General features: G+C 40.4%; 1 protein-coding gene and 1 pseudogene across 1 annotated transcript in view; both read left to right on the forward strand.

Annotated features, from left to right (window-relative positions):
- The window catches only part of LOC122896678, a 58,106-nt pseudogene extending 52,109 nt beyond the window's left edge, over positions 1-5,997 (forward strand).
- Positions 5,998-6,504: 507 nt separating this feature from the next.
- The window catches only part of TMEM47 (transmembrane protein 47), a 30,199-nt gene continuing 16,953 nt past the window's right edge, over positions 6,505-19,750 (forward strand). The window contains exon 1 of the mRNA XM_044235085.1: positions 6,505-6,947. Coding sequence (XP_044091020.1) covers positions 6,722-6,947 — 226 coding nt within the window. The 5' untranslated portion in view covers positions 6,505-6,721. The remainder of the gene's footprint in view (positions 6,948-19,750) is intronic.

Consider the following 19,750-nt stretch of genomic DNA (forward strand, 5'->3'; position numbering starts at 1 on the left):
GCTGGCCTTTGCACATAGCTCGGTTAGGGGTAGATTTAAGCATTCTACTGGATGCAGAATCAGATATAGAAAAGAACAGAAGCAAGGATTGAGAAAAGGATTTGGGGCTCTAAAGGATCATAAAATTAGTGACTTGAACAAAGTTTATCTAAATCTCCCAGAGAAAAGAAGGCCCTAGCTGACATCTGGATTATAATAATATATTAATTATGATTAGTGCTTACCATATGGCAGATAGTGTACATTATATAAATCACCTCATTAATTCTTACAACAACTCAATGACATAGGTATCACCCTATTTTATAAAAGAGGGAACTGAGGTTAATGGTATGTCCAAATCCATATAGGCAGTAGGTTCTAGAGTGAGTGTCTTAACCTTGATCTGGCTAAATCAAAAGCAATTCCCATTTTTGCTTACTGAAGACCAAAAAGATTAAAAGAGTGTATGTGGGGTGGCGTGGGAGGTAGGGAAGGGGCGCTGAAAAAGGTAGGCTAAAGAAATTGAAAAAAAAAAAGACTCAGAGAATGACAAAAAGCAATGATCCTCATATTGTTCTGATATTTCCGCCTATATTTGTTTGAACCTGAATGAGCTGACATTTTGAATTTTGACAGACTGCTGACAAATCATGCAGTACTACTCAGTCACTTCAGAGACAAATTTTAAAAGGTGAAATCTAGAGGTGAGAGCCATACTGAAATACAATTCCTAAGAGGATCTGTTTTCCACTAGCCTCAATCCCCTAGCAACGTTGACATTTAAGACCACCTTTTGGAAATTCCAGGGAGAAATAGCTTAGTTGCATTCTTCTTCTTGGAAGTATGAGTATAAATTGCTCCAGGTACCCTTTCCACTTAACCTTTTTTAAATTTCAGCCTTACCTGCAATTAACTTTGAGCCAACACTATATTAGAGATTTACGAATGTGGGATTCATTTTTTTCCAATTGCAAATGTGAGTCCTTCAGTTCACAAGAAAGAAAAGGGATCCACACTTTCTAATGAAAGAGAACTCTCTTACACTATAGATATAGTCTATAGTCTTATAGTCTATAAGATTTATAGTCTATAGTCTATACACTTTAGATATAGTCTCTATCAGAAGACTTGGGAAGAGCTCCCGGCTACAACAACTTGGAGACTCTTTATACTACAAAAAATAAACTCATGGTAAATAATGGAACAGTGCAATCATCATGGATGAAACTATTTTTGAGATGAGAAACTTACACTGTTGTGACCAATTTGGGAAGGGGGGGTTCCCAAGCAGGCCTTTCTTAGAATTTTCCCATCAGTCTCAACTGTCTTCATTCAAATGCCCAGGGGTAAAAGGCCTCCACGAAAAATCACAAAGTACACAAAGTTGACTTTAGTCCGAAATCTGAAGTTACAGAGGAAGCTCAGCTAACAAGTTCCAAAGAGAGCAATGGAAAGGGTGAGTAATTTCCGAGGGCGATTCCTGATAATAATGATTCCATCTCTACTCTAACTTCACTTGGCTTGCATTGAAGTCAACACCGAAATCATAATTCAACACTCATTCCCTTCAAGTTCTGCCAAGCATATGCTAAACCTGCTCGTCTTATCAAGTATTCAACTATTCAGGGAAACCATTTCTGAGGCTTCCAGTGTTCCATTTTCAATTTAGTCCACCAGCACAGGGCGTGCCAGGAGAGATGTAGAATTGATGTACCATGTTGGTGGTGGTGGCCAAGGACAAATGAAATTCTGCCAGAATGAGAATATGTTGGTAGGCATGCACTTGCTTCTTGCTTTAGGGTAACCAAAAGCTTCAACTTGTAGTTGTAGAAACAAAATGTATAAAAATGCAGTCATGAGGTGCTTGGAGTGCTTACACCTGTTCATTTATCCATAAAACTGAAAGTGAATACAAATAAAATATAAAAATGGAGGAAGTTTTGTGCCTATATGTGATTGCTGCTAAGGAAAGAGATGCTTGAAAAAGATGGAAAAGGCATTTAGAGTTAGTCGCACTGGGAATATTGTAATTTTCCATGTATTCCTACCTCCTGGGCATCTGATTCATGCTTCTTTCATTACAACAAACATTTATTTTAAAACTAATCATCTTTCAACTCCAGTGGCCTCTTGTGTTTTCACTTCCAAGATGTATTTCCTTTATCTGTGGATGAGTAAATTATTATGGCCACATGTACCATTATGAAACAACAATCAACTTGAAATCTAAACATCAACACATAATGTGAATAGCAAATACGTTATTATTGACTTAAATCTAACTGATTCAACAGTATCATACATTTTTAAATTGGAAAAGACATCAGCAAATGATGGAATTTAAGTTTTGGGGATGTGCAATTCTTTATCTTCATCAATGTTGTTTTTTATAAAAGCAGAAATAGCAATTATTAGTAACAATTCTTGTGATAACTCTAAGCCAAGAACTTTGCCGCAATGCAACAAGAAATCTCAGTAATGCAATGCAGAATACACCATAAACTGGAACTCTCTTGGACCTTATTAATTTTCATAAATAGCATGCGGGTCTCATTATATCATGGTTTCACTCCCATCAGAATCCTTCTGGTGTGGAAGTCAAGAACGGAATTAGAGTAAAGTGAATAAACCACCGAAGTACCCTTTGTTTCTGATTTTTAAAATATTTTGCCAACATTATTATCTGTGACACTGGAAAAACAGTTGATGTGTGCTTCTAATCTTTTAATGGTTGCTTCATCACTTTCCTCTCCTTTCTATTTCCTCCTTTCTCAGAGCAAACAGGTCTAAACCTCTATGCCACATCTGTATGTGATCCCAGTGCCAAAAAAGCCTTAGTAAGATCACATTAATAGTTGTACATTTCAAATGGCAAGCAAATGCAGAGATGTGCCTTTGCTGACAGACTGAGCAGACATTTACTCCTCTTTGTTCTCTTAAGACACATTCAAAGTCTGGAATGTGCTCCTCCTCCCTGTCTCTTTCATACCCTCTACCTCCCACCATAACACTTTTTATTTTTCTGATGAACTTCCCACTCTCTTCCATCTGACCTCCCTCTCACATTGCTGCCCCACTTTTCTGGCCTGATTCAAGCAGGGGGCTCATTTTTTCTTTTACTTCGGGGGCTAGGGAATGACTCCTCCCTGTATTTCCCTGGCTATACATCTCACACAGAGTCACACATTGAAGTTCTGTACCTCTAATTTTCATGGAACTCTTATAGCATGATATAGAGTTAGGGCCTCTAGCCTTTGCCCCCCCTGAGGCCCAGGGAGAGGGGTGACCAGAGTGCCATGGTGTCCCAGGCTAGGCTCAGGTGAAAGAGGGGAACTCTGGCCTTTGCATGACACTGTATAGTACAGGGCCAACAAAGTCATTGCTTTTAAGAGATTTCAAGTAAATTCTCCTGAGCTAGGAACTCTTTCTTTAAAGTTCAATGCAGATATCATTTCTCAGATATAAGTTCATTTCAATCCTCATTTCTACATCCCTCCTACACACACACACACACACACACACACACTCCTTAGTTGTCACTTCCTATCCCACTCCCAGTCACTTAACTTGTTTTTTTGTAGTTTTCATTCATTCAATGTTTACTAATTGTTGGAATCCTCCACACTACTTTTTCCATCCTTAGGATAAATGTAAGTCCACCATCCCTTATATAAAACTTTTTGAGCTAGCTGTGTTGAGGAATTCAAACTTTTTCAAATTTTTTAAGGATACTCTGGTGAATGGATGCCTGGGTGGCTCAGTCGGTTAAGCAACGGTTTCCAGCTCAGGCTATGATCCCATGGTCCTGGGATCAAGTCCCACATCAGGCTCTGTGCTCAGTGGGGAGTCTGCTTCTCCCCTTCCCTCTGCCTTCCACTCTGCCTGCTTGGGCTTGCTCTCCCTCCCTTTCTCTCCGTCAAATAAATAAATAAATAAATAAAAATCTGTGTGTGTGTGTGTGTATGTTTAAAGGATAATCTGGTGAATATACTGTAAATTTAGATAATACCCAACAGGTTCAGTGGCTGCATATTTATTCATGCTAAGTGGGTATAACCCAAAACCATAAATAGCCTCACATCAGTCTGGAATTGTTTTTTCCACCAAATGAGTTTGCTACAAACTTAGGAAAACAACAACAACAAAATACTTTGTCTTGAAAGGTTTTCATGTTTTAAAAGTGAAGATTAAGGATGGTAGATCTGTACTATGTTGTGCAAATTCTAAAAATGATTAACAGAGGAATGGAGTATTTCAGGAGAATTTCTGTGTTTGTAGTTAAAAATGGCTCATTTTTCTAATGTTGGAGAAAATACAGAGAAAATTTTGTAGGTAGTATAAAGAAAGATGGATTCACTCAAGTAAGCAGTTGAGAACAAGCCAGAGAAAAGAAACAAAATAAGTGTGTGTGGCTGGGGTAGGGGGGCAGTGGGGGGGGGGAGGTGGGGAGGTGGGGGTGGGGAGGTGAGGTGGGAGGAGGGCAGAGCAGCTAGGGTGGAAGTGGAGAAGGAAAGAAATTTAAATTAGAGGAAACAAAGATAAAGAAAAATATTGGCTGACTGGAGGTAAAACTTATTAAAGGCAGGTTATAAAACTTGGAGAAAAAAGAGTTCTTTATAACTTTGAGGTCAAGAAATTTTCTTAAATGTTATTTGCAAATGTACATTTTAAACCCACAAACATAAATCCAGGTAAAAGAAAAATAGCACAGTCCTGGTCATCCATATTAATCATCCAGATTTTCAATTTTTCCATGTTCCATTCGTTTTCACAGAGAAGCACTTAGGCTTCTTCCTCCTTCAAAGGTTGGGAGATCAACCTTCTGGTTGGGAGAAGCTTATGGGAAGTTAGAGGTTAAGGAGCTCAGAGTGTTCTAGGTATTCCTTTGTAAGGGCAGTGCATATCGTAATTGAGAGGTAAGGGGGGAGTCGTCAATTTTCTAATTTCCAAATGTGTGAAAACCATGGTCTTTTATTTCACATTGGGTTGATTCTTATTCTTAAGTCATTTGACACTAACTCGATTGTTTCTTCAATTAAAAATGTTGCTTCGGTCAAAATGTGGTCAGCTCTATGGAAAGATGTGGTTACAAGAAAAGAAATTGTTATCAACAAGAGGTATGAAATCCCACAGTGTCCACCGAGCCACCCAGGAGCCCAAGGACAGTGTTTCAATAAAAGAGAGTAGTCATTTCTTTCATTCTTCAGATCTGAACCACTATTTTGGGTTTCTACCAAATTTTCCAGATGGTGAAAGATCTGGGGACATCCCCGTCCACAATGATCTATTCAACAATTGCCTCTTTTATAGGAAAAATGGAAAGTAGTCAAAGAGATACAATAGACAACCCGCCAAACGCAAGCTGCACTAGTCAATTACAGAACCACAAAGTCAATTTCAAGGGGTGTTTATTCCTCACAGATAGAAAAACAAACAAACAAAGAAAAGAGTGAGTGAGTTTCCATAAGAAAAAGCTCTAGGTCTATTGGGCTGAATCTTCAGTTGGGAGCGCACAGTAGGTGCTCAATAAATGTGTGCAGATTAAGTACTTTAAAATAAGCCACTTTTCCTATGCCAGGCCCTGAGCTAAGTCTTGCGGGGTACAAGAATAAGTTAATACCCTGGAAGGAATTCAGATCTGAGTCGGCGTAGTGCAAAGCCGAAAGAATAAAGGTTTTCGTCAACGCGCAAAAAACAGAGCCCCAGAGAAACCAAGTAAGGTTTACTTCACATTTTGCAGGAGCTCTCGTACTCATTTTAGCGCCTGCGTTCCCTGAGCAATTGCCCTTTATAGGGGGCGCAAAAGGAGGCGAGCCTCAAGAACAGAAGCGGCGGCAGGATTGGGGGAAAGTTAAGAAATGTGAAAAACTGCAGGTTCCTGGGTCTGAGTTCGTCCTGGATTTGAAAAGAGGACTATGCCTTTTGTCACTCTTCGCCTTTCTCCAAATCCCCCGGGAGGAGAAACTGGCTGGGGGTGGGGGACGGGTTTACATCAGAGAGACCCACAGACAGTAACGCTCTTGGCTACAATGGCCACAGCCCAAGAAACCCATGAAACCACAGCTGACGCCTTGCAGAAAAGGACCCACCCAGGCTCGCTAAGAAAAGGAAACCCACGTGACAGCGGAGGGTGGGGGTGGGAAGCGAGGCGACCCCGGAGCAGGAGAGGCCAGGGGCGGGGCCGGAGACCAAGCTGCTGCAAGAAACTACCCCACAGAGCCGGTCCGGGGCGAAGGGCTCGCTCTGGGTTCCGCGCGTGCCGGACACTGTGCAGTAGACAACTCGTTCCGAGCGCGGCACACACGAGGGTCAGAGAAGAGGGAACTGTTTCGCTTATTGGCAAGGGGCGGGGCGCGCGCTAGCCGCTCTCGCCGGGAGCCCGAGCTTGACGCCGCCGGGGTGCGGACCCACCGCCCCGCCCCGCTCGGCACCGCCTCCCGCAGCCCGGGGAGGGGCCGGGGCGGAGCTAGCCTGGCCGCGCCGGGGCGGAGCGGGCGCCGGCAGAGCGCGGCGCGGGGCTGGCAGCGAAGGTCCGCGGCGGGATCGGTGTCGCTGCGGCTGCCAGAGAGCCCCCCACCTCGGCCGGTAGCCCCCACCTCGGCCGGTAGCCCCCGCAGACCTACCTTCGCGGCGCGCGGCGGCTCCGCTGCTTTCCTCCGAAGGAGGTCCGGCTCCCCGCTCTCCGGACCCGCCTGGCGACCTCGCCTCCGGCGGGGAAGGGGGCTGCGGCGCCCGGGGCATGGCTTCGGCCGGCAGCGGCATGGAGGAGGTGCGCGTGTCGGTGCTGACCCCGCTGAAGCTGGTCGGGCTGGTGTGCATCTTCCTGGCGCTGTGTCTGGACCTGGGGGCCGTGCTGAGTCCGGCCTGGGTCACGGCCGACCACCAGTACTACCTGTCCCTGTGGGAGTCCTGCCGGAAACCCGCCAGCCTGGACAGCTGGCACTGCGATTCCACGCTCAGCAGCGGTGAGGGCCCGGCGCGCCGCGACCCCTGCCTCCCACCCCGGACTGCCCGGTGCCCCACTGCCCGGACGGCCACCGCCTCTCTCCCCGCCTTCTGTGTCCCCTACTCTCGTGCGCCCCTCCGCATCCTGACCCTTTGCGGACCCTTGGGCTCCAGCCGCCTCCCTGCGATCCACCCCTCGTCTCTCCCCGGTCCTGGTCGCCAAAGCCAATGCGACGTCCCACGCCCTCTCCGTCCTCCCGTGGCCATTCCTCGGGCTCTGGAGTAACACGTATGCTGTTTGGGGTAATTGATATCATTTAAGGCGAGAACCGCGGGGCCGTGTTAGAAATGCAACGCCTTCCACACTCTCGTTAAAAAAGAGACCAGCAAAAGCGCCCCAACTCCACCGAGACGTCGTGGGTTCTCCGCTCGGTCTTCCCCACTCTCTTCTCCCTCCTCTCTCAAGGAGGAATTTGCCTGAGTTTACCTCTCAGTGCCCACGTTTCTGCCGGCTCTACTCCACTTTGTCCGGTTTTCCCCAGGGAGTTTCGCTTTGGGTTTTATTTCCTTAAATTTTTGACGGCTGTGGAGAGTTGGAAGAGAGACAGGCGTAATTTCCTTGCCTTTTTTGGTGACACGTCGTTGGTTGTGAGTTGCCCTTCTTTCTCTTGCTCTCCAAATACCTCCTCTCTCCTTCAGACCTTTCTTTTTCTCCATGAGCTACTTACTCACAGATGTCTGTAAAGTTGTGGCTTATTCAGCTACCACTGGAAGCTGCGAACGGGTGGGGTGGAGGGTGGAGAAGAAGGTAGTCACCCCCTGGGAGGGGGCTTTATTCTCTCCTTGACCCCCAGTTGGCTTCCCGTGCGCCCCAGTTATGCTGTTGGCAGAAATCTGCCAACTTCCGATTTCTTGCAGTAAACGCTTTTCCTTGCTAATCTTGATTCTTCAGCTGCTGGTGTCAGTGCAGAGAAAGGGGAATAAAGGGAGAGGACCTGCCCGTGATTTTACACTTACCCACGCGTACCCCTAAGAAACTGATTAAATTCCTTCGTGACAGTCTGTCTTCTCGGGGACTATTTATGAAGCTTTACTGGAGACGTTTCAAGTTCCAAGAAAGTTGAAATAGCACAAATGCCACACAAACCTGATTTACTTTTGTCTTTGGTTTCTTGTTTCAAGAAAGATTAGTTCACTTGGTTAAGTTTCTTCCATAAATTTGATTTTCTGTTTACAAAAGGCTGCTGCTTTGATTTTACTTCAAAATTCCTATTGATGGGATTTTGTCTTTGTTGCTTAATTCACTGTGGAGGGGACTGGTTGGCAGCAGGAGGTCAACATTTAAGGTCTTTTAATTCTTTCAGGGTTTGTTGTTTACAACCAAAGATAAAATAAATTGGTAAAATGCCTTTCTTCAGTAACCAGGGGATCCAAATAAACTTTGGAGAAAATATCTTTTCTTTCCCCTCTCCAATAGAAATGGAAATTTATGTAGGAATGCCAGCTTCAGCATGTCTCCTTAGCAACGGGAATCTTTTGCCCCTTTCTCCTGTCTCCTGAAATAATAGTCCCCTGATTGCATAAAGACTTTTCAGATAGGTTCGAGAAACCAGCCTCTACTCTTTTCTTTTCAGACCCATATCCTTTTCTCTTGGCCAGGAATGTGGGGAATGGGGAGAAGCCAACACGAGTTTGTGGAGCAGTATGCAGTGTTTGCTAATCTCTCCTTAATTGCCTCCATACCCATTTATCTCAGCTTTTTCCCCCTCTCCAGGCAAGGAAGTAGGTAGGGAGACTCCAGCTTAATGCAAAGGTAGTGATAAAAGGTCTCTACGAAGTACAAAGTGGAGCCAGGGACAGTTTCTGGGTTTTCCCCCCTAAGCCCGTTATCCTACCCTTCTGCTTAAACTCATGCCACAGCATTTATTTCTATTTGGGTTCCTGAAAATCAGCTTCAGTTCTATTTTGCTTAAAATAGTTTTCATCCCAGAAAAAGTGTAGTTGGTGAGCAAATGATGTGGGAGGTTTAGAGATGGTTTTGTTTGAGGCTAACTGGAACAAGTTCTTGACTTTCTTTATGTAGTAGCAGTTCATTTTTCCTCTCCAAGGCGGTGGGTGGGGGGTGCAGGAGGAAAGGAAACAAAATATGGAAAATTGCTCTATCTCCCCCACTTTACAAAATGTGCTTTCTTAAAATGTTCTGTGAACTTGAAGCTTCTATCCACAAATGTTTTGAAACGAAAAGGGAAGCTTGAATTGAAACGAGCAATCCTTTTTTCTTGCCTGTTCCAGAGGGCAGGCAGCTTTTCTCAGTCTGTTTGCGGTGTGGAGTAACAGAAAGCAGGGAGGGAAATGTCTTCTCTGAAGATTTTTTAAGAGATCCACTTCATTGTCTCTTGAAATGAATTACCTCGGGAGGAGCCACCAAGGACAGTTTTGCTGAAGGCCCTTCACCAGGATCTTCGGGGCTTAATTAAAAACCTTTGTCTTAATTAGAATTAAAACTGCTATGAAGAGGCGAGCTTGTATTTACAGAAGGGAAATTTCAGGAATGTTTCTACTGACGACAATATGTCCTACTTAGGCCTAGTTCCTACGGAAACTTTCCCCTCAGCCATTATTTTTAAAGCTGCATTTTAATTTTGTTACCAAATGTGCGTTGTTTGCTGCTTAGAACCCGTTTTATGGTTTTAAGCGAAAGCAGAACCATGCCTTTTGTGTCCTGATATATTGAAGGTTGCATCAGCACTTCTAGTACGAACCAGTAATCCGGTGTCAGTCAATTGTAATGCTTTTCTCTGGTGTCCCAGTTCAGAGTAGGGGGACAGTCCAGGCATTCATCTAAAGCTAGAAGTTTTCTAAAAAGACAAATGAGAAAAACGGCCAATAAACTGTCATTTGCGATGGAAACAAACAACAACAACAACAATAATAATAAAGTATGCTTGTTAAGAAGTTTAGACTAGGTAGTACTCCCATGGCTGCCGGCCACAGAATTTCTAAGAATAGTTTTCCCCACTACTGATTTGGGCAGCCTCTTAATACATCTTTAATCAGTTTTTTTTTAAATTGTAGTCGTGTTTTTGGCTTTTGCTTAGTCACATTTAGTTTTGATAACTTTTGTTTAGACTATAGTTGTTAGGATTTCATAGCCATTGCAAAAGAATTCTTAGTGCAAATAGGATTGCTCAAGTGGATACAGAATGCTGATGCCCTAAACTTGACATCAAATGTGCTATATAACCTCTAAGATGGTTTTAAAATTTATAAATATGGAGCTATTTCATACAAGACAGATTCCTTTTTTGATGTCCGTGTGATTTATTGACCGAGCACAAAAGCAAGGACATGCAGATAGCCAAATGAGTGCGTTTTACTACGAGTAATTTTAGGATATAAAAAGTGCATTTATCTATCTTTCCATCTACAGAATATCTATACATCTTTTCTATCCATGAAATACTTGATCAAATAGTCTTTTTCAAGGAATATTGTTAACATCATTCGTGTACTGTCCTAAAAATAGCTTCATCTGTAACATGAGTCACTGGCAGTTTTGAAATGGCAGTGTGTGCTGTATGCTAATAACAGGTGAATATTATTATTTTTTTTCAGTTGACAAGAGGTTCTCTTAAGAGTGCTTTATAGGTAGCTCCTTTTCCTAAAACTAGTAGAACATTCCACTTTGACAGGCATTGTAAGAAAACCCACCTTGGGTCATAGTTTAAGATAAACCAAACTTCCTAAACAATTACAAATCTTAGAAAATCTGAGGTTTAGTGATTCTGAATTCAGATGTATGTCCTTTGTGCATACTTCGAATCCATACCTTCATTGGGAAACAGAATTGCATTAGGAAACGTCACAACGCTACTTACTTCAGGAAATGTTTAGCTTCTTTCCCAAAATGTGTTGATACCGATGCATGTTTACAAATAGTTCTGCAGGCCTGGAGGTCAGACAGTTAGACCCTCTTCTGGCTTCCTGAAAAAGAACATAAGTAGAACAAATGCAGTTTTATTTAACCTACACAACATAGGTGGGTGGAAAGTTACACAAAGAGTAGCACTCCCCACCAAAACTTTCTCAATAAACTGGAGAAAAAAAACAAGTACGACTTATTTCCACGATCTTTGTGATGATTTTTCTTTTACCATCTCCTAAGATTTTCAAACTCCCAAGACTGACTTTTACAAAAGATGTTTTAATTTGTGGGCAGATGTAATTCCTTTTTTGCTCACATTTATAGAATGATTGTAACCTCCAGGGAACCATTTGGATCAGTCTTTGTCAGCAAAGGGATTTGATGGGTGTGTGAGAAGCCTGGCCTTTCATAAAACATTTCCCAATAAAACCAAAACAAACAAAAGCATATCTCAGGCAATAGATTTTGTCTGCTGTCAAGAATATATTTTAGGAATTTCTTTCAAGTTTCTGTTAATGGTAAGACTACTTAATGAGACCAAAGATACATCCAGTACTACTAGATATATTAGTGAAAAGGATTGTAGATGCTTCAGAATAAGCCCCTGGAATATATTACCTAAATATCACAGTAGATTTCTATATGAACTATGCTAAATTATAATGTAATCCTGTAGGAGAGCAGAGTAGTGTTGTAGAGAATACAGGAGGCTTTAGATTCAAACTGCCCTGAACTTGGCCACTTAACCATTCACGTGACCTCATACAATTTAATGGCTTCAAATGCTTTGTCGTTAAGATTAAATATATAAAAGTACCTGCACATTAGGGTTGTGTTCCTTCCTTATTATATATTCAGAAAAACAAGCCCAAAGTGATTTTTTTTTTTTTTTTGCAAAATTGAGGACTCCCCCCATCCCCCTTGGAAGGTAAACTCTTTGCATTGAATAATGAAGTATGCAGTCAGTTTCAAATTTAAATTTTGCTACTGCATTACCAAGCATTTAACAATGCTCTTGGTAGATCATGATCACAAAATTACTATCTAATATCTACCCCTTTTCTCAGTACTATTACAGAGCAAACATCTCAATTATTGCCAATGTCACAGTAAACTTGCAAGGGAGTTAATGTTATCCCTATATGTTATTGAAGAGACCAGGCATTTTGTAAGTTTACCAAGTTTTCAGTCGGTGGTAGAGACCTTTTTTCCAAGAGAGTGCCAGTTACTAATGCTGGGAAACAAACCACTTCAAAAGTTAGTGGTACAAAACAACAATCATTTTATTATGCTCATGACTTCTGTGGGTCAGGAATTTAGATAGGACATAATGAGGATGTTTTATCTGGGGCTCCAGGGTGTCTGGGGGACATAGCTGAGGGTGACTTGAATGGCTGGGGACTGGAACATCTGCAACTGCAGGATCTTCTTCTAACTGGGTTTGGCACCTTGGTGGAAATGGCGGAGAGACTGGAGTCTGGCAGCTGGGACCAGCCTTACTAGCATGGTGGTCCCAGGGTAGTCAAACTTACTACAGGATGAGTGGTTTTTCCCCAAATGAGGGTCCTAAGAGAACCAGTCTCTTTCTTAACTAGCCGGAAAATCACAGAGGAGCCATTTGGCAGCCCAGATTCCAGGCAAGGAAAGTTGGGCTCCATCTCTTGCTCTTGATGGAGCAACTGGAAAGTCCCATTATAGAAGAGCATGTAGGATGGGAGATGCCGTTGGGCCACTTTTGAGGCATAGAGTCTCACACTGGAGTCTAGCTGCCAATCTGCATTCTTTCTTTATTGCCTCTGAAGAACAAAGACAACTACATAGCTACTTTCTTGAAGAATTTTCAATCAGGGTGCCTGAGTGGCCCAGTCAGTTACGCATCTGCCTTCTGCTCAAGTCACGATACCAGGGTCCTGCTCTGCAGTGAGCCTGCTTCTCCTTCTCCGTCTGTCACTACCATGGTTGTGCTCACTTACTCTAACTCTCTGTCTCTCAGCTAAAAAATAAATAAAATCTTAATTAAAAAGGAACTTTGCATCAATTATATAAGTAAAATTTGGCTGGGGCAAAAACTGCCCTTATCACATGGGTTTAATGATTGGTCACTTGTATGGGGTTACTTTGGATTTGGAATCAAATGAGCTTAAAAACCTAACCTGTCTACAAATAGAGAACTTCTCCCACTCTCTTTAGGTGGCCTTAAGCCATTTTGGTTTATAGTCTCAAATGACCAAGGCTCAAAATGATTTGAATCTGGGCTATAATCTGCTACTTTGTGTTGCTGATAAACTTTAGTTTTTTTGTTTGGTTTTATTTTGTTTTGTTTTTAAAAAGTTCTGTATGAGACAGAGGAGATAGATTCTTTGTACACAAACACTAAAATGTTAAAATTTCAGACAGGAGTCAAGTTTTGTAGCACTAGAAAGATGTTGGAGTTGCCGAATTATTTTTTGTTTGCTTGTTTTTCCCTTAATAAAAAAATTATTTTCCTGACAATTGCCCATATATTGAATTACAGAATAATAGCACATTTGGAGTAGAAGAGATTTTTAAAAGTATTCCTGCCTGGGCAAATTTCTTGAATGGATAAGAAAAATTGAGGAAGATACAATGGTAGTGACTCAGTAGGAATTGTACTTGGCGTGTACAATTGTACTTGGCGTGTATTTTTGCACGGTGTGTTTTCCAACTTTCCTGTCACACTGCAGGTAACTGTCTTTTCATGTCGGAAGGTTTGCTAAGTGCTTCCAGGTATGGCACTTCGGATTCAGAGGTTAAGTACTACACATGAAATAGACGTCTACTTTTTATAACTAGCCAAGATCTGATTTCACATAGAATTTAAGATCTTCAGGTAGACTCATTGTGTCAGTAAGTCTGTGAAGTTTTAGATGTTTCCTAACATCAAATTTACATTGTTCGCATGACTAGTCCTTAAAAATCAGCAAAACTTTTTTTTTAAGTTTTGCTATGATAGGATGCTTTAAAACATCTGTTTAATTTTAAAATCATAATTGTAAGTATGTGGAAGGCAGCCATGTAAGTTTCTTAAATTGATTACATGAATATAAATTTCACTAGATCAAGTTTTAATGCACCCTGGCTTTTTTTTTTAAGATACATTTATTTATCGAAAGGGACTAATGTTCCTTAAACAGAATTTCATCCTTATATGTCAAAGTTACTGGCAGTTAAATCTTAACAGTCTTTTCAAAGTATTGGATTATCTCCCTTGAAAATTAGACAAGGACATCTTTCCTTGCCCTTTTTTGCTTGTAATTTGTGTGGGTTTTTGAGACACTAGTGTCGGTCATCAATTTTCAAAAAATCTTCAAAAACGAGGCATCTATGGTTCCCAAAGAACCGAGGAAAAATACCTAGATCATTTTTGTCTCTAGCAGCTTATATTAACTGTTGGGGGATTTTAAATGATAGTTTAATGAGCCATATTTCAACATAATGTCACCTATTGATTCTCTTTCCAAAATACATGTTTATTGGCAAAAAGATGTTTAAATATAGAAGCTGGGACCCATGAGTGACATATCCTCAGTCTGCAAAAGGCTCATCTACAAAAGAACTACAATTTTCATCAAGCGGGGGTTTCTTGCTCTTGTGTTTTAAGTTCCCTAAACCAAAAGTTCATCAAAATGTTGCCATAGTACTTTGTGAATGCGACCTGGCTAGCACTACTAGGTGACTTAAAGAGAGAAATGACCTTTCCCTTTTCCTATCTTGTCATGTGTGCCCAAAGAGTTAACTTCATTAAAACATATTCATTGATTTCATACAGGGTGTAGGCATTATCCTGGTATAGAATTAGCCAGTTTGTGTGGCACCACTGTGCTAGTTAGGGACAGCAAGGTGATGAATGAAACACTTGCTTTTAAACAACAAAATCATATAAATGTACAAAGTAATGTAAAGGGGGAAATAAAAGTTCAAATTTGGCAGGGGATGGAAGAGATTTCAACTAAAGAAGTTTGCTAACAGGGAGCTGCTATCTTGCCAATTTTATCCCCCCCCACCCCCGTATTTACTAAGAGGGTATCTCAGTACAGATCGTGGGTGACTGGCTACCTTCTGTCTACCCTTTGATTATTATTAGTTACTCTAAACCCATCACACAGAAGATTTTTAGTTGAATAGAGGAAGGTCACCCACTCCTAGTCCTGGTGTGGACTTTCTTCTTCCTGCTTTTCCAGATAACCAAGTTTCCTAAATTGTAACAATTGTAACCTTAGATTCCCCCCACCCAAGAGTGGGGAAGATGTTCAGCATAACAAACTCATCACAACTTTATGGAAATAGTACGATTAGAAATTACTACTGAGCCTGTACCCTTTAGATAATATTAGTTACCATAAAATGCTAATGAAATAGTTACCATAAAATGCTAATGAAATATTTCTAACATAGTACATGATAGCAGTGATGGTGTGTCTTTTTTTTTTTTTTTTGGTCCAAATTCTGCAACATGCTTTAATTGCAGGGCACTTTGCTAAGCACTGTATATAATGGTCTTATTTGGGGGAAAAGATACCATACGTTATGATATTTAGATGATAAATTGCATTTTCACCAAATTTTCTAAGATAGAATTCTGTGAAACAGTTAAAACAACCCTTGATTTGTTAAAGAAAAAGAGATACATAGTCATCTAACACCACACAGAATAATTCAAAAGGCTTAAATGAAATTGTCTGGATTGAAAATTAGTAACCTGTCTGGTACTTTTGGACAACCAGAATTTTCCAGAATTTTGGCAAAATCGACTTACATTTTGGTTATTAGAGTTGTTGCATCACTTACTTGCATGGTTTCCTAGTATTGTAAATGGGCTAAAGTCAGGTCAGTGCTGTGTTTTTGATACATTTTTTATCCATACGTTGGCCTGAAGAGTAGGACTATAAGTTGTATCATTGCAACTTGATTAATAAGGTAGGTGCTTCTCTAATATTCCATTTCACTTTGTGCAGCACAGTGTACAGTGTCTATACTGTCATTTTGTAAAAGACACATAGTTGTTTGCTTTAAATATTTGTTTGCACATGAAGAATGTTAGATTTGATATTAGTTGATTCAAAACACATGGTCATTTTAATTACTGAAATTGGAATCAGAATTTTTCTTTTGCCTGTCTTTGTCTCTGTATCTCATGGAGTGGTAGAAAATTAATGCAACACTGGTAGATTTAGCTCAGAATGCAACTTACCAAAGAAAACAAAGTTTAAACTCCCTCAGTAATGGCTTCAGTTTTCCATTTCATTTGCCATATACAGATTGAAAAAGTGAAGTGTATTATTTGATAACTCTGGAAATATTTTGGCTGTTAAGTCTATAGTTACCTTCCTTTTACACAAATTAACAGCACCATTTTGATTCATTCTTCATACATGAGGATATGGGCTTACTGTCCAAACCTGGAAATATGTAGCATTAATCTCAAAATCCTAAATTACAGTTGATGAAAATAATTCAGTGCATAATTTCTAATAAGATGAGCTAGTCAGGAAAAAGGCATGGTCTTCTGTGATTAGGTTGGTGTATTAGAGAATTGGGGTTTGAAAAGTTATTCTGTAACTGGAGCTTGTTTCCTCCTCAACAAATATAAACCGTCCCAGTAGTTCCCATTCCTGATGATAAAAATGGAATTGGCAATAATGAGTTCGCACCAATATAATTAAAATTAATTTAAGTGTTTTGCTATACATATGCCCAACGAGTGAATAAAAGTATTTAGAAAAACTGAAGGTGTTCTGGGGATGAGGGAAATGATCCAGCTTCTGTGGATTTAGGGAAGATTTATGGATGACCTGTGAGGTGGTGTCAAAGAGATAGGAAACCTCTTTCACCCTGTCACCTCTTCTAGGTGGAACAGTAAATGATTTTGATTGGAGTTATGGATATCATTTTGGTTAATATACCTGTCTTTTAGGGAATTCAAAGGTGAAAATAAAAGTGTTTGGCAAACTTGAATGGGATTATAAAAGTTCATTAAAAATCAGTATTTTAATTTGTGATGAGAATTCTAAAACAGTGATACTCCCATATTAAAACATTAAAATACATTTAGGAAAATACTGCCCACCCAAATTGTGGGAGTTGAATTTCTAAGACTAAAAATCTGTTTCTTCATTGCCTTTTAATTTTATCTAACTTCCTAGAAGAAGTGGCAGTTGTGTGCTCAAGGATTTACATACAGTAGAACTAATTTCAGCATATAAACAATACCTACAGAGGTAAATAAATTAGCCCGTGTTTGACAAGTTAAAAGTTTGGAAATGAGGTGGTACATTTGTAGTACCACTAGTGTGGTATATTTGAACTTGTGGAACGTGTGGAAAGTATATTGTCATTAAGATTTTGCCTTTCATGAAAATTTGGAAGTAAACTTTGACCATGAATTCCCTAAAGGAATGTGAATTCTTCAATTTGGCAATTAGAATGTGGCTCATAGAATTTTCATAATGCAGTGGCAATTTCAGACCAGTCTCATGTATTAGACCGTAAAGAAAGTCAGCACAATTCTGCAGAATACTAAAGCATTTATAGACATTGGAAACACTGGCGCCAGCTAATAAAAATACCTTGAAAGAGGACTTGATTTTAGTTCCTGAGTTGCATATTAATGCTGGACTTGATGTTGTGATATAAAGACTGCCCAATTTTGATTCTGTAACTACAGGGGAAAGTATAATATTATATATATTCATTACTGTTATTTTTTCCTTTTTAAAAATGTTTAACTTTTATTTATTTATTTTTTTTAGAGAAAGCACTAGTAGAGAAGCACACATGTATCTTGAGCCTTGGCTTCCATAGGTGCACATACAGTGCCTTGTGTGTGCCACTGTGTTAGTTTTGCCAAAATACAATAGCCCCCCCCACACATCTCTGGGGGATATATTACAAGAACCTCAGTGGATGCTTGAAACTGTGGGTGGTACCGAACCATATATATACTTTGTTTTTTCCTGTTCACACATACCTGCAATAAAGTTTAATTTTTAAATTAGGCACAGTAAGAGATCAACAACAATAACTAAGATTAAAAAATAGAAGAGTTATAACAATATACTATACTAAAAGTTATGTAAATATGATCTCTCTCTCGGACTATCGTATTGTGCTATATTCATCTTTCTCGTGATTACGTGAGAAGATAAAATGCCTACATGATGAAATGAAGTGAGGCGACCGATACAGGGATTGTGACGTAGCATTAGGCTACTACTATTGACCTTCTGGTGATTCATCGGGAGGATCATCTGCTTCCAGCCTGGACTACGTTTGACTGTGGATAACTGAAAACATGGAAAGCGAAACTGCAGATAAGGGGGGGATCTGCTACACTCTTAAACAGAATCTGCCAGAAGTATGGCAGCCTCATTTCAGGTGGGAGTTCCAGATCCAAAACATTCTTCACAGCCCATTTGAGTCCTCCCTGGTTCATGGACCAAGGATGTACCTTTTTTTTTTTTTCATCAAAACTGATTATCACTTGTTTTCTGAGCTCTCGGAAACCAAACTCAAATTTCAAATCAGCTGGCCTGACATTGAACAATGACCAGTTTTAACTGTGCAGAGCACTGCAATTTGTAAAGTAGCACCATGGCCATTGATGTTCTGCAGAGCTGGTTTATGTTCACTGCTCCACTACAGTGTCACTTTATCATTTATAGAAATGTGTAAAACTAATGCAGAGTAATAAATCTCTAAGGACTCTTAACACTTCATCTGACTAAATACTGTGAGGGCTATAAAATTGTGGAACTAAGATTGATGTAGAAATTAACCAATTATGAGAACTTAAAATAGATGATTTTGTTTTAAGAAATGGGGCTGAAAATTGAGATTTTTATGACATTTTAATTTGTTTTGCAAACACTGAATATGGGATAGCAAGTACTTGTGGCATGCAAACCTTCTAATGGAAAAACCATTAGTGTAGAGACAAATTTTCTGCTCATTTATTATAATATTATCAAAAAAATCATTCAAGTACAGAACATTCTATATGTATATTTTGTTAACTGTACATTGGTAGATAAGGAAGTATATGTGTATACATGAAGCCCAGAGTATATTGTTTTAATGGTTATTGCTAGGTATCTATAAAACTATTTTTCACTTTTTTAGAATTCTCTGTGTACTAGTCTTGTTCAACAAGAAGGAGGAAATGGTATCAGGCCGATCTACATGGTCCCTGACTTTAGCTCACCTGTAAGGCAGGCAGGCCCTAATATTTGGACAGTGGATTCTGTTTCCTGAAAGAGGCATGATGCCACAAGCCCTGTTCTCCGCTTCAGAATACCTAGTGCTTAGCCAGGAAAAGTGCCCTGGATCTAACTGACTATGGTAGCCTTATCGAACCAGTTTTTGGCTTCCTAATTGTTCAACTGATCAGCAAGTTAAAGCTTGGGTCCTGGGCATCCTGCCTGAGTGAATCATTCCAAATGGCTATAATGACAACAATCTCAAAACTTGGCACTGTCTATGAGAGATATGGGCTCAATACTTCAGTCTAAACCCCAGCTTCTGGCCAGGCAGTGGCAGACATGGCCTAATTCTAGTGTCTCATAAAATAAAATGGCTTCTCTGTGTGAACAGGCATTATCTATGGTTAAGGACCAGAGGGAAGGGTAACAGTATTACAGTGTGATGTGCCTTTTTGACTTTATGTCTAGTATGACTTTCATTAGCCACAACCCTCAGTACTAAAAGTAGATAGAGAGATACCGGACTTTGAGAAGACAATAAAGGAGCCCCTGGGTGGCTCAGTCTGACTCTTGGTTTCAGCTCAGATCATGATCTCAGGGTCAGGAGGTGGAGCCCTGCCTTGGGCTCCATGCTCAGCCATGTCCTTGAGATGGTCTTACCCTCTCCCTCTGCCCCTCC

Source organism: Neovison vison, chromosome X (genome assembly GCF_020171115.1).
Source record: "Neovison vison isolate M4711 chromosome X, ASM_NN_V1, whole genome shotgun sequence".
In the NCBI taxonomy this organism is placed as follows: Eukaryota; Metazoa; Chordata; class Mammalia; order Carnivora; family Mustelidae; genus Neogale; species Neogale vison.